Source organism: Prinia subflava, chromosome 7 (assembly GCF_021018805.1).
Source record: "Prinia subflava isolate CZ2003 ecotype Zambia chromosome 7, Cam_Psub_1.2, whole genome shotgun sequence".
Taxonomy (NCBI): Eukaryota; Metazoa; Chordata; class Aves; order Passeriformes; family Cisticolidae; genus Prinia; species Prinia subflava.
The window spans coordinates 20,080,335-20,093,224 of record NC_086253.1 but is presented as its reverse complement, the minus strand read 5'-3'; the positions used below and the strand labels follow the sequence as shown (position 1 = coordinate 20,093,224).

The window sequence follows — 12,890 nt, the reverse complement described above, 5'->3', positions numbered from 1 at the left end:
TGAGTTTTTCAAACTCCATAAAAAAATTCAAAGGATATGGAGTGAGTGACATTGAATACTCTTAGGCTATCTTTATTTTTGTGAATTTCTCACTTTGCAGCCTTTCCCTGTACCACTCTGCCGTGTTGGTCGTGCTCTATTCTGACTGGAGACATCATAAGAAGGTTCACTTCTTTTGAGAAAGGTAGTCAATTATCATTGTTGCATAGATTGATCTGAGCAAGAGTATATTCCCTTCTCGTTATGCACACAAGAAACTCAAGTCTCAGGCAACCTTATGGTATTTCATTTTTGTACAGTTTACTAAGAACTTTAAAAAATATGTTGTTGAAGATCTGCATTTTAATTATGCCTCATATACCCTGATTTTTAGTTATGCAGTTTCTTGGCATATCTTGTTACATAATTGGTCACATTTCTGAAACTCTTAGAATATCCTGAACACTGCTGTGCTCCTGGAATTTAGGACAAGCATAGCTGTGTGTACAGAGTTCTAATATCTGCTTTACTGAATCTGTAAGTGGCTTGTTAATGTTACTTTAAAACAGCAGATTTGCTATGCTTAACAACAAGTGATTTATTTTTTCAAACCTGTTTTATTAAATACAGTTTAGCATAAAAACAGAATTCTAGACCCTCTCCTCAAAGAATATAAGGTTTTATGGATCATGATAGGAATAAACAAAATTTCCTTAGAACCAGAAAAAGTTCATATCGTTCCAATGAGAGCAATCAGTAAAATTAGTCTTAAATGAGAATAAAATATTTTAATGATACATTAAAAATTGTAAGGTTCACTAATTTCCAAGATGGGAGTTTGTTGTATTCACCTTAATGTTTTATCTGTTGCACTTTTTTGGGGGAGTTTTAGGGAGACATATAGCATGCCTAAATCCAAAATTTGGACAAAAACTATTCTAATGTAGATGGAAGTATATTTCTAATTATTCACTTTTGCCAAGTGATCTATAAAAGATCAGCTCAAGTCACAAGTTTCATGACAAGTGGGAAAATAAATTGCTCAAGATGGGATGCAAATTAGGGACAAGGTTCAGCTGACTACCAGAATATGTAATTGTATTTTGATATGTCACAGAGTAAGGCAGTCTCACTTGATTTAAATTTGTAAACTAAAAATATTTGATTGGAAAAATGGTAGAGAAAGGGTGTATAAAAACTGGTAACTCTTGAGAAATATAAATATGACCTTGAAATATAAATCAGAGAAGGTTAGAGAACAAGTTTCTTGAATGCAATTTTGTCTTGCAATAGTATAGAGGTGAATTTGTGGTTATATTTGTTTTATGGATGATGGTGAATATCCATAAATACATCACTGGTGGTCTGAGGGAGAAAAGATTCTAACACATGATCAGCTGAAAAATCCAAAATATCCATCACAATGTATTGATAGTGAACAAATACAAATAAATAATTATGACCAAAAGAAAATCCCATCGAACAGTGAGGCTACTTCAAAAAAAGAATCCGGGACCAGAGGATTTTAAGACTTGAATACAGTGTGTAAGCAAAGAATATGATTAAGAGGGTGTGGCTGCAATACTTCAAGGGCTGTGCAACGTAATTGGTACTGAAAGTTGATGTTCCTGGAGTAGTTCACTCTTATAAGCACTTCAGAACCTGATTTTGATGTATCATTCCTTGGCTGTCCATTTGTATGTATACCTGCTTACTGAACATTTGATGGTGTATAGAAATATTTACTTGCATGATCTGTGTCTGCATGCATGCAAATTGCCTATCACAATTATTGATTAATGAATGCAAATTCAGCTTTTTTTCAAAGCCACTGATGCACTGTAACTCAGCACCTATGGATGCCAGAGTAATGCTCCATATGTATGTGGATTTAAGAGTTTAACATGAGAGAATAATAGCGAAGCAGTGAATCAGTGGGCAGAGAGCAGTTATACAGTGCTGTTTAGTATAACTTTTTTCAACTAAAGTTAAGTTTGCCCTTAAGCACTTGATTGTATCTTTAGTTTAAGGTTTGATTGTATTAGGCTGGCACAATGTTTGATGGAAAAGCAGTAGGTTTTTTTTCCTCAAACAATATAGACACTAAAACATCACCATGAGAAGAGTGGATTTCTGACAAAAGGCAATGTGATGATGTCTGGAGGTACTCCTGAGCCTTGACAACATTGCAGCAACAGCCTCTAGCCCCTTCTGCACAGCAGCCCTACTCTGCTTATTTGTATCTAAGCGCAGAACAACATTGTACTGTTTGGATGCAAAGAACCAAACTGTATTATTTCAAGTTTACAACAAACAAAAGAGAGACATAGAGACATAGAGACATAGAGACATAGAGACATAGAGACAGGAGGCTGGTTTGCCAGCAAACCAACAAGGCAAAAAGATGGTAAAATTTTTAGAGGGACAGGTTGGAGAATAAACTCCTCTGCTTGTCACTGGCCTCTAGGTAGGGGAAGACACTTTAAAGATCACCTTCTGTTTTCTATCAGATTTAGGGTGGTTTTTACCCAGTTAGATATTTTTAATTTTTTTCATCCATTCAGACTATAATATTGCAACCTGGATGTAAGAATAAGGCAGGAGGCAGTGCTGAAAGCATTGATTAAAATCAAGGTACATTACTTCCACTAGTTTAACCTCATTAATAAAACAATTTGTTTTATCAAAGCATGTAAAGATGTTTCTCAAGAATCGTTTACAGTTGGTAAGTATTGATTCTTCTCAAGTACTTTGTTGTTCATATGCCCAGAACTGTGTTTCAAGAGTGTGGTGGTGTGGATGGTTGGACTTTCCCCATTTCAGTATGTTAAACCTCAGTTGGACTCCACAAAGAAAGTTGGGACAGTGTAAGCAGGAACAAGCAGGTGCTGTGAAGGACTGTGACAAGGAAAAGAAGGACAGACGAGGGAGAGGATTTAAAGAGAGAGACTTAAGGAAAAAGGAGAGGGTGCTGAAAGAAGGATATAGGAAAGAAGGTTTTGAGGCAGAGAGAAGTTGAAAGATATATGGGTGGTTTACCAAGTAGGAAGGATTTAGATATGTGAAAAAGATGAAAGGCTGGTGGGTCCTATATTGTATGTTCTGCACAATGCTGTATGTTCTGCACACCCCCCCTTAATTGAATTTCATAAGTTGCTACATCCTCCCTACAAGTCCCTATTCCTAGCTCCCCTTGGTCACATGTTACCTTTTCCCCTCTTCCCGCCACTGTGTTATCCCTCCCCTATCCCCTAATTGGTTCAAGGCTTGCAACCCTTCCCCTTATCTCCCAAGTGTCAAGTTTCCATTGGTTGCCGCAAAGAGGAACTCCCATTTCTCCTCCCCTACCCCGAAAGCATATAAGCTGGTGCATTTCTTTGTTCGGTATCCAGTTCAGCCTGGTTCCACTTCGGTCTGGACAGTGCTCTGTTGGATTAAAGTTGTGGTTCCTCTGTCTGGCTGGCTGGATCCTCCTTTCTCGCTCTTAGCGCGTCGCTTCAGTTATCCTACTGCCGTTCAGGCCTCTCCCAGGGCCAAGAACCCACAGGGCTGACCCCTTCGTTCCGCTGAGGGGCAGCTCGGATTCCGCTTGCTCCGGTGCCTGGGCTGGCTCGGGGCGAAGCCAAGGGGCTTTAGTAGCGGCACCGCGACAAGTGGCTGGCACCCCAGATGGGACCCTGAGGAGAAGCCTTGAGTCTCCGTGGAGGCTCTTGTCTTCCCTCTTTGTGGTCCCCGTAAGGATTGGCGGTACTTGCACCAGGCGCGAGCACCGAAGAGTTTCAGATCCAGGGCAGTCCCACCGCTGCGAGTCGAGCAGCCTCTTCGGAGGAGCGCTCCTCGCAGATCCAGGAGGCAGCTTCGTCGGCAGCACTCCCGGCGAAGTCTTCTGTGCGCTGAGGGTTCCCCAAGACCGCAGGTAAGTACCCTCCGTCGGGGGCACGCGATCAGGACCCCCTCTCCAAGCCACGGGGGAGGGCTCCGAGGAGAAGTCTGCGCAGGACCGGGGGGTTAACGCTTTTGTTCTCGCTCCCGGTTTGGTCGTGCCCAGGCGGTTTTCAGTTCTTTTCGTTCGGGTTTGTTTCGTTCGAGTGCTCCTGCCAGCTCTCGAGGGAGGCTCGGAGCTGGGGGAGAGTCGGGTTTTTGGGGACGTTGCGTGTGCCGCGCGCCGGGAGGATCAGTGGCTTTAGCGAGTGCAGGGTTGCCCGGTTTTTAAGTTGCGGCAGTTACGGTTTTCTGTTTGAGATTTAGTTGGTCCGGTCTTGGGTGAGGGTGGTTTTTCAACACCGGCGAGATGGGTGCCTCGCTTTCGACCACCCAGAAAGGAGTTTATTATGTTCTTGTTAGAGTTTTGGAGGAGAACAAGGTTCAGTTCTCCCGCGGTTCGTTAAAAAGGCTGGTGCGGTGGCTTTCCATGCAGTTCAGTAACACGTCTGAAGAGCTTGTGAGGAACCCCCGTTATTGGGAGGCGATCGAAAAAAAGGCGGCCAATTCGGATAAATGTCCCCAAGATTTTATGTTTTTGATTGTCAAATTTAAAACGATCGCTAACAGCTCTCCCCTGCATGAAAAGCCAACGCGACCGCCCGCCCCAGTTTCCCGTTCCCCTTCTCCCAATCCCCGTGTTCCTCGGAAGGGAATTCTGAGGAGAGCCGCAGACCCTAGGTCTGCCAGCCCAGGCTCTCACCAGAACTCCCGGTCCCCCAGCCTCAGCAGTCTTGTCCGGACTGCTGAGGAATCCTCGGGTCGCCCTGGACAAGCGGCCCGGGGACGCAGCCCTTCCCCTGTCTCCCCACGTTATCGACCAAAAGTTAGATTTAATCTTGCTGCGTCACAGGAGCCACAAGATGGCGCCTGCGACACACAAGATGGCGCCCGTTCGCGCCGTTCTCCTACCCCTCCCCCGCGTCCCCCTCCCCCGAAATCCAATCCCTTCCTTGACCCAACCCCTTCATACCTGCCCAACCCCTTTTATCTGCCCAACCCATTTTACCCCTTGGTCCCTCCCACACCCGCCCCCTCTGTTCCCTCCCTTGCTCCACCCATGGCTCCTCCCACATACCCGATGTCTCCTCCCTTTGTGGCCGCCCAAACCCCGCCTTTGGTTCCTCCCTTTTCCCACGCTGACACTCCTCCCACTCCTGCCCCCTGGCCCGCCCTAGGGGCGGAGCCAGGCACTTCTCCCCACCCCGGAAGGAGGCCATCTTGGAATGATAGTTCCCACGCTGCCTCTTCCGGTTCCCACGGTAAGGAACCGGAAGACAACAGCGATGGAAACCAGGAAGTACATCTCTCAGCTGCGCCTGTCACCTACCGAAGGGCTCGCGGGAGTAGCGAACCAAAACCGAATTGGCAGCCATTTTCACAAAGTATAATTCGAGATTTATGTAAGGCGCACAAAGAGTTTGGGAGAGAGAGCCCGTACTTCCGCGGCCTCCTTCAGGCAGACCTAGCAGCTGCGACAACCCTTCCTGCAGACTTAAAGCAATTATTTTCTTGCCTGATGACACCGGCTGAATTTGAATTATGGCTTGCTGCATTTAGGCAAGCCCTGCGGGAGGAGCTGCCGCACCTGCCACTCCCAGCAATTGATGAGGGAGGTAATCCCCTTACTGTTGAATTGCTGGGAGGAGAAGGTTCCTTCGAGTCCCCTCAAATTCAGGCACTGCTCATTCCACCAGCAGTTTTGCCTAGGGTGCGAGACCTGGCCTGCAAAGCCTTTTTCACGATGCAGCCTCGTGCACCCCTGCCGCCGTTCACCCAGATTAGGCAAGGGGACACAGAATCATTTGTAGATTTCGTGGACAAGATGACTAGGGCTTTAGAAATACAAGTAACGGACGGGCTCGCCCGTAAGAGAATTTTGGAGGAGATTGTTTTTGCTAATGCTAATAATGTGTGCAAACAAGCGATTTTAAGTCTCCCTCCAGAACCCCCACGGACTCTACAGGTGATGCTGCAAGTTTGCCAGCAAAAGGTCCCTTTCCTGCTTCAACATATGACCACCGCAAGCAAGCAGGGAACTCGGCAGGTGCATGCTGCGGAAGATGCGACTCCTCGTCGCCCACAGGCCCGCAAGCCGGCAGCGTCGAACCCAGCCAGAGCACGGGTCGAGTGCTACCTCTGCCATGAAAAAGGGCATTTTGTGAGCCAATGCCCGCATAACTTGCTGGCAAAGCCTCGGCCGCAGCAGGAGGACTCCGAACACAATTCAAAAAACTAGGGGGGGAGTGCGGGCCCACCCGGCATGATGACCCCAACAGGGTGGGCAGTGCAGAAGAGAAGGCAGTCAACGCCTTTGGGGGTCACTGGACCAAGACAACTATCTCGGACTGGCATTTCCTTCACCCTTCCCAGGAGGGAACTTTCCCGGACTTGACGTTAACACCATTTTGTAAACCTTACAGGTTGAGGCTCACTCACAGTGCACACCTCAGAGATACCAGCTGGTACCCAGTTCGCGTGGATTGCGAAGACCTTCTGGACTGGCCTTTTCAAAGGAAAGGTAAGTTCATTGTTGTTGGGGACTGTAAATACACTCCGCAAGACATTGAGGTATACCCGGGGACCTATAAGGGTGACCCCAGGTTCCTCAATGTCTGGCTGCGTTCCACTCATCCCCCAGCTTTCCACCCAAAGGGACAAATAGTGGCCCAGGCAATTCCACACACCAGGCCAGATCAGTATCAGGTTTACCCTGAGGAAAGGCCACTTTCAATCAACGCAGTGCATCGGATCACAGAAGAAAAACCTATAATACAATGTACGATGTCCATTGGGGATGAGTCCGTTAATAAAGGTCTTCTTTTCGACACAGGAGCAGATGTCACGATCATTCCCACCCGGGAGTGGCCGTCACATTGGGCCTTGGAGGACGCGCCGGCGAATATCTCCGGAGTAGGGGGTTTTCAATCGGCTAAGAGATCAGCGCGCATGGTGAAATTCACGGGGCCGAAAGGGCAATTGGCATATACGCGCCCTTTCGTTTGCAAATATGAACGGCCCCTGCTTGGTAGGGAGCTCATGTCCCAATGGGGGGTCACAATTAGTATCCCAGACCCCCCTCAGGTTTTTTGCCTAGCGGTCACTGAGGAGCGCCCAATCCTCAAACTGAATTGGAAAACGGATAATCCAGTGTGGGTTGACCAGTGGCCGCTATCCAAGGAGAAATTAAAGGCGCTCGAGGAGCTCGTGGAGGAGCAGTTACAGAAGGGTAATATCGTGGAAACGAATTCCCCCTGGAACTCGCCCGTCTTCGTCATTCGAAAGAGTGACGGAAGGCGCTGGCGCCTCCTTCACGACCTTCGCCAAATTAATAACGTTATAGAGGACATGGGATCCCTCCAACCAGGAATGCCATCCCCTGCCATGCTGCCCCGAAATTGGAATCTGGCAGTTATTGATCTGAAGGATTGCTTCTTCCAAATTCCCCTACATCCGGATGACGCACCGCGTTTTGCCTTCTCGGTGCCTACCATCAACCGAGCGGCCCCAAGGAAGAGGTATCACTGGAGGGTTCTTCCCCAAGGTATGAAGAACTCCCCGGTGATGTGCCAGCTGTACGTCTCTTCCTTGCTGCGTCCTGTGCGCGCAGCCGCGGAGGAGGTTATCATCCACCATTACATGGATGATATCCTCATTTGCGCCCCAACAACAAGCGAACTAGATAGAGTCCTCACACGCGTAACAGATTTGTTAGTTGCTGCAGGGTTTGAGCTGCAAGCAGAGAAAATTCAGCGGATGCCACCCTGGAAATACCTGGGGCTGGAAATCGGACGGCGGACCATTGTTCCCCAAAAATTGGCTATCCGGACATCAGTCCGGACCCTTGCGGATGTCCATCGACTCTGCGGAGAGTTGAATTGGGTGAGGCCCTGGCTGGGTCTCTCCACGGAGGATCTAGCACCCCTCTTCGATTTATTGAAGGGGGGAGATGAGCTTAGCTCTCCCAGGGCGCTCACCGCGGAGGCAAGGAAAGCACTGGAGAAGGTACAACAGGCGTTGTCATCACGCCAGGCGCACAGATGTGACCCCGGCTTACCCTTTCGGTTCGTGGTGCTGGGTAAGCTCCCGCATCTTTTTGGGGTCATTTTTCAGTGGGATTCGAACACCACACAGCATGACACCAAGGGCCACGGGGGGAGAGATCCACTGCTGATCATAGAGTGGGTCTTTCTTAGCCACCACCGGCCCAAGAGACTTACGAGGCCACAAGAAATCATGGCTGAGCTGATCCGCAAGGCACGTACGCGCCTTTGCGAGTTGGCCGGTTGTGACTTTGAGTGCATCCATCTCCCCATCAAATTATCCTCGGGCCAGATCACCAAACCCATGTTGGAAACTCTGCTTCAAAATAATGAAGCTCTACAATTCGCTCTGGACTCTTTTACGGGCCAAATTTCAATTCATCGGCCGGCCCACAAATTGTTCAATCTGGATGGAAATTTTGAATTGGCATTGAGGAGTGTCCGAAGTGCAAAACCACTCCAGGCCTTGACCGTTTTTACAGACGCGTCCGGGGCTTCTCACAGGTCAGTGATGACCTGGGAGGATCCCGAAACTCAGCAGTGGGACAGTGATGTTGAAATCGTTGAGGGTTCGCCTCAAGTCGCTGAGTTGGCCGCAGTCGTCAGGGCATTAGAGAGATTTCCCGGACCGCTAAACATAGTTACCGACTCTGCCTATGTTACAGGGGTAGTGTCCAGAGCTGATCAGGCAGTATTACAGCAGGTTTCCAACGACGCGCTTTATGCGCAGCTCTCGAAACTTATAAAGCTTGTGTCCCACCGAGAGCACCCCTTCTACGTGATGCACACAAGGTCGCACACCGATTTGCCAGGGTTTGTTGCAGAGGGCAACAGGAGAGCAGATGCTCTCGCTGCTCCTGTGACAAAGACCCCACTGCCTGACATATTTCAACAGGCACAGCTCAGCCATGCTTTGTTCCATCAGAATGCACCAGCCCTGGTCCGCCGATTTCGTATCACCCGGCAACAGGCCAGGGCGATTGTGGCTTCGTGCCCATCGTGTCAATCCCACTCCGTGCCGACCATGCACGCCGGAGTCAATCCCAGAGGGCTGGGAAGTTGTGAAATCTGGCAGACCGACGTCACCCATGTGGCGGCGTTCGGGAGACTCCGGTACGTGCATGTGTCCGTTGATACCTTCTCAGGTGTAGTCTATGCCTCCGCACACGCAGGGGAGAAGGCCTCCCACGTCATCCAACACCTCATTCAGGCCTTCTCTTTCATGGGCATCCCCAAGGAAATTAAAACAGATAATGGCCCTGCGTATACTTCCAGGGAGCTTGCAGATTTCCTGCAGCAATGGGGAGTTGAGCATAAAACGGGCATCCCTCACTCCCCCACGGGTCAGGCCATTGTTGAAAGGACCCATCAGAACGTCAAACGGGTCCTTCAACAGCAAAGACCAGTCCTGAAGGTTGAGACTCCACCAATTAGATTGGCAAGGGCACTTTATGTGTTAAACTTCCTAAATTGTTCTTATGAAAAGCCAGATCCGCCAGTTGTGCGGCATTTTAATAGCAACCGCGACTGGGACCTGAGTGAGCAGCATCCGCCGGTAACCGTAAGGTTTCCCGAAACGGGGAAAGTGGAGGGCCCACTGACGCTTTTGACGTGGGGGCGCGGGTACGCCTGCGTCTCTACTGATGCCGGGCCGAAGTGGATACCCTCCAGATGGGTTAAACCGTATATTGAGAAAAAAACTAAAGTCCGGGAAAACGGAAAGCCCCAAGTCGCCTCTGCGGCTTTACGCCGCAGAAGGCGTGAGTCCAGTGACTCAGGGGAGGAGGAGAAGTCAGAAGGCTGGGAGGACCCCTTTTCCAGTGATTTCCCACTTTGTAACAATTTGTTTTTCTGAGTTTCTGTTTAGATCCGTCCAACCATGAGCGCCAAGACTGCCATCAGTTCAGCCGTCCTCTTCGCCAGTCTCCTGACCATCGCCCAGGCGTGGCTCGTCCCCCAGCCGCAACAGAACGTCTGGACTGTCTTGGCCAAATCACTGGGCCAAGACCACATATGTCTCAACCAAGCGAGTGCCGCGAATCCCATGGCATCCTGCCTCGTGGGGATCCCATTTAAAGATCGTGAGATGCCCAAGATGCTTCTAGGTTATGCTCAAAAACTTAGACAAGAAGCTGCTAAAATGGAGCATAACCTAAAGCATGCCCATTACATCGTCGCGTGGTACAATTATATTAAAAGTCTTCCAAAGTTAGAAAACGAGCCTCAGGAGCTGGAGCTTCTAGGTTCCGCCAGAGCCGAATCTTGTTTTCATATCCGCAACGACCACGTCCAGCGTCACCACCGTCATTTTGTCTCCTCCAAAGCCCATTTTAATACTCATTGGTGCAACGCTGTGTCCTTTAGTTATCCTCCAATCCCTCCCCAAAAATCAGCCCAAGTCTTTGCCCATCCCCGCCAGCTTCCCAGGGGAACATTCTTGATTTGCGGAGACCACGCATGGGCAGGTATCCCCTCTCACCTCTCCGGAGGCCCGTGCACCTTTGGGACCCTCGGATTGTTTTCACCCAACAAATCACAAATTTTGGATTGGGTTACACAAAATTCTACAAATGGTGCACATCTATTGGCACACTCTAGAAAGAAGAGAGAAGACTACTCTCTCAAAAAATTGGCAGACGATTGCGATGAGGAAATTATCCATTGGAGCAGATCTAAAGGCATCGCAATCACAGTATTTGCGCCGTGGGTCGCCATTGCTAAGACCCTCGGAGAATTAGGCCATTTGGAATGTTGGGTAGCTAAGCAATCCCGTTTGACTTCTAGGGCCCTATCAAACCTCCTGAAAGATGAGGAAATTACGAGGCAGGCAACCCTCCAGAATCGTGCAGCCATCGATTACCTCCTGCTCCTCCACGGTCACTCGTGTGAGGAGTTTGAGGGGCTCTGCTGCTTTAATTTGACATCTAGGGCCAAGGGGACTCGCGAGGCACTCAAACAAATGGAAAACATGATAGGAGACATCAAGCAAGAATACGGGGACTGGCTCAGTAATTTGTTCAAGGGATGGGGGATCTCGGGTTGGACGGGATCGATTCTTAAAACTGTTCTGTTAATTGTTTTTGTGCTTTTTGTTGCTATTGCCAGCCTTGGACTAATGAAAAAGATGTTGCAGAATTTGATTTCTTCCTCCACATCACCACCCAAAGCTGAAGTCCACCGAGTAGCCGTTGAAGTAGGCCCAGAAGCGTTCAAGGAAGAGGAGGAAAGCTTCGTTGATGAGGACGAGCAGGCTGAACAGCTTGAAATCACCGTAGAAGAAGTGCGCAGCCTTCCTCGAGAACAATGGCCTACTCAACAGCAGTGGTTTGCAGAATCATACCCACGTTCTGAACACCTGGTGGACCCCCCTCAATTCGGATATCTGAGATAGGACTCACAGGGTCAAAAATAAAAGAAAAGGGGGAGATGTGGTGGTGTGGATGGTTGGACTTTCCCCATTTCAGTATGTTAAACCTCAGTTGGACTCCACAAAGAAAGTTGGGACAGTGTAAGCAGGAACAAGCAGGTGCTGTGAAGGACTGTGACAAGGAAAAGAAGGACAGACGAGGGAGAGGATTTAAAGAGAGAGACTTAAGGAAAAAGGAGAGGGTGCTGAAAGAAGGATATAGGAAAGAAGGTTTTGAGGCAGAGAGAAGTTGAAAGATATATGGGTGGTTTACCAAGTAGGAAGGATTTAGATATGTGAAAAAGATGAAAGGCTGGTGGGTCCTATATTGTATGTTCTGCACAATGCTGTATGTTCTGCACACCCCCCCTTAATTGAATTTCATAAGTTGCTACATCCTCCCTACAAGTCCCTATTCCTAGCTCCCCTTGGTCACATGTTACCTTTTCCCCTCTTCCCGCCACTGTGTTATCCCTCCCCTATCCCCTAATTGGTTCAAGGCTTGCAACCCTTCCCCTTATCTCCCAAGTGTCAAGTTTCCATTGGTTGCCGCAAAGAGGAACTCCCATTTCTCCTCCCCTACCCCGAAAGCATATAAGCTGGTGCATTTCTTTGTTCGGTATCCAGTTCAGCCTGGTTCCACTTCGGTCTGGACAGTGCTCTGTTGGATTAAAGTTGTGGTTCCTCTGTCTGGCTGGCTGGATCCTCCTTTCTCGCTCTTAGCGCGTCGCTTCAGTTATCCTACTGCCGTTCAGGCCTCTCCCAGGGCCAAGAACCCACAGGGCTGACCCCTTCGTTCCGCTGAGGGGCAGCTCGGATTCCGCTTGCTCCGGTGCCTGGGCTGGCTCGGGGCGAAGCCAAGGGGCTTTAGTAGCGGCACCGCGACACAAGAGGACTTCCTCCTTGATTTTTTCCAGGCACAAAAAATTAATCTCATTGGTCTGTAGTTTTCTGAATTTGGCACACTAGTCTTTTTGAATATGACTGCAATATTTTTCCTTCTGCAGTTCTCAGATTTCCATGACCTGTCAAAAATTACTGACATTAGCCATCCAAGGACATCAGCCATCTCTTTTGGTACCCTTGGATGCAGCTCATCTGATCACTTGGATTTTCATGGGTTGAGTTGTCTGAAGTAAACACTATCCTCCTCCAGTATTTTCCTTTCTGACTCCTTTCACTGAGCACAGGTGCCTGGGAAACATTCTCAGCAAAGACTGAGACAAAGGTGGCATTGAGCACTTCATCCTTACACACCTGCTGTCACTAAATGACCGGCCCCTTCCAGCACTATACTTGCATACTACTGCTGTGCTAGAAGCAATTCTTGTTGCCCTTGTCATCCCTAACAGGTTTCCAAGAGAGCTGCAGCACTCTTAACAACATCCCTGCATGGCTGAACAATACTTCCAAATTTCTCTTTAGTAGCCTCTCCTCAACCTTCTTGTACACTGCCCTTTGTTTTTTTCATTTGAATTCCA

The 12,890-nt window shown here is 48.7% G+C and overlaps 1 protein-coding gene across 1 annotated transcript; it reads left to right on the top strand.

Annotated features, from left to right (window-relative positions):
* The first annotated feature begins 6,344 nt into the window (after positions 1–6,344).
* LOC134552788 (uncharacterized) lies at positions 6,345–12,291 on the top strand. The gene is made up of 2 exons (XM_063401746.1): positions 6,345–6,481; positions 9,871–12,291. Exon 2 carries the CDS (start codon positions 9,883–9,885, stop codon positions 11,392–11,394), a length of 1,512 nt encoding a protein of 503 aa, XP_063257816.1. The 5' UTR covers positions 6,345–6,481; positions 9,871–9,882; the 3' UTR covers positions 11,395–12,291.
* The last annotated feature ends 599 nt before the right edge of the window (positions 12,292–12,890 follow it).

What these genes read in the sequence shown, in the direction of transcription:
- LOC134552788 (XM_063401746.1), top strand. Translation starts at nt 9,883, where the DNA reads ATGAGCGCCAAGACTGCCATCAGTTCAGCCGTCCTCTTCGCCAGTCTC.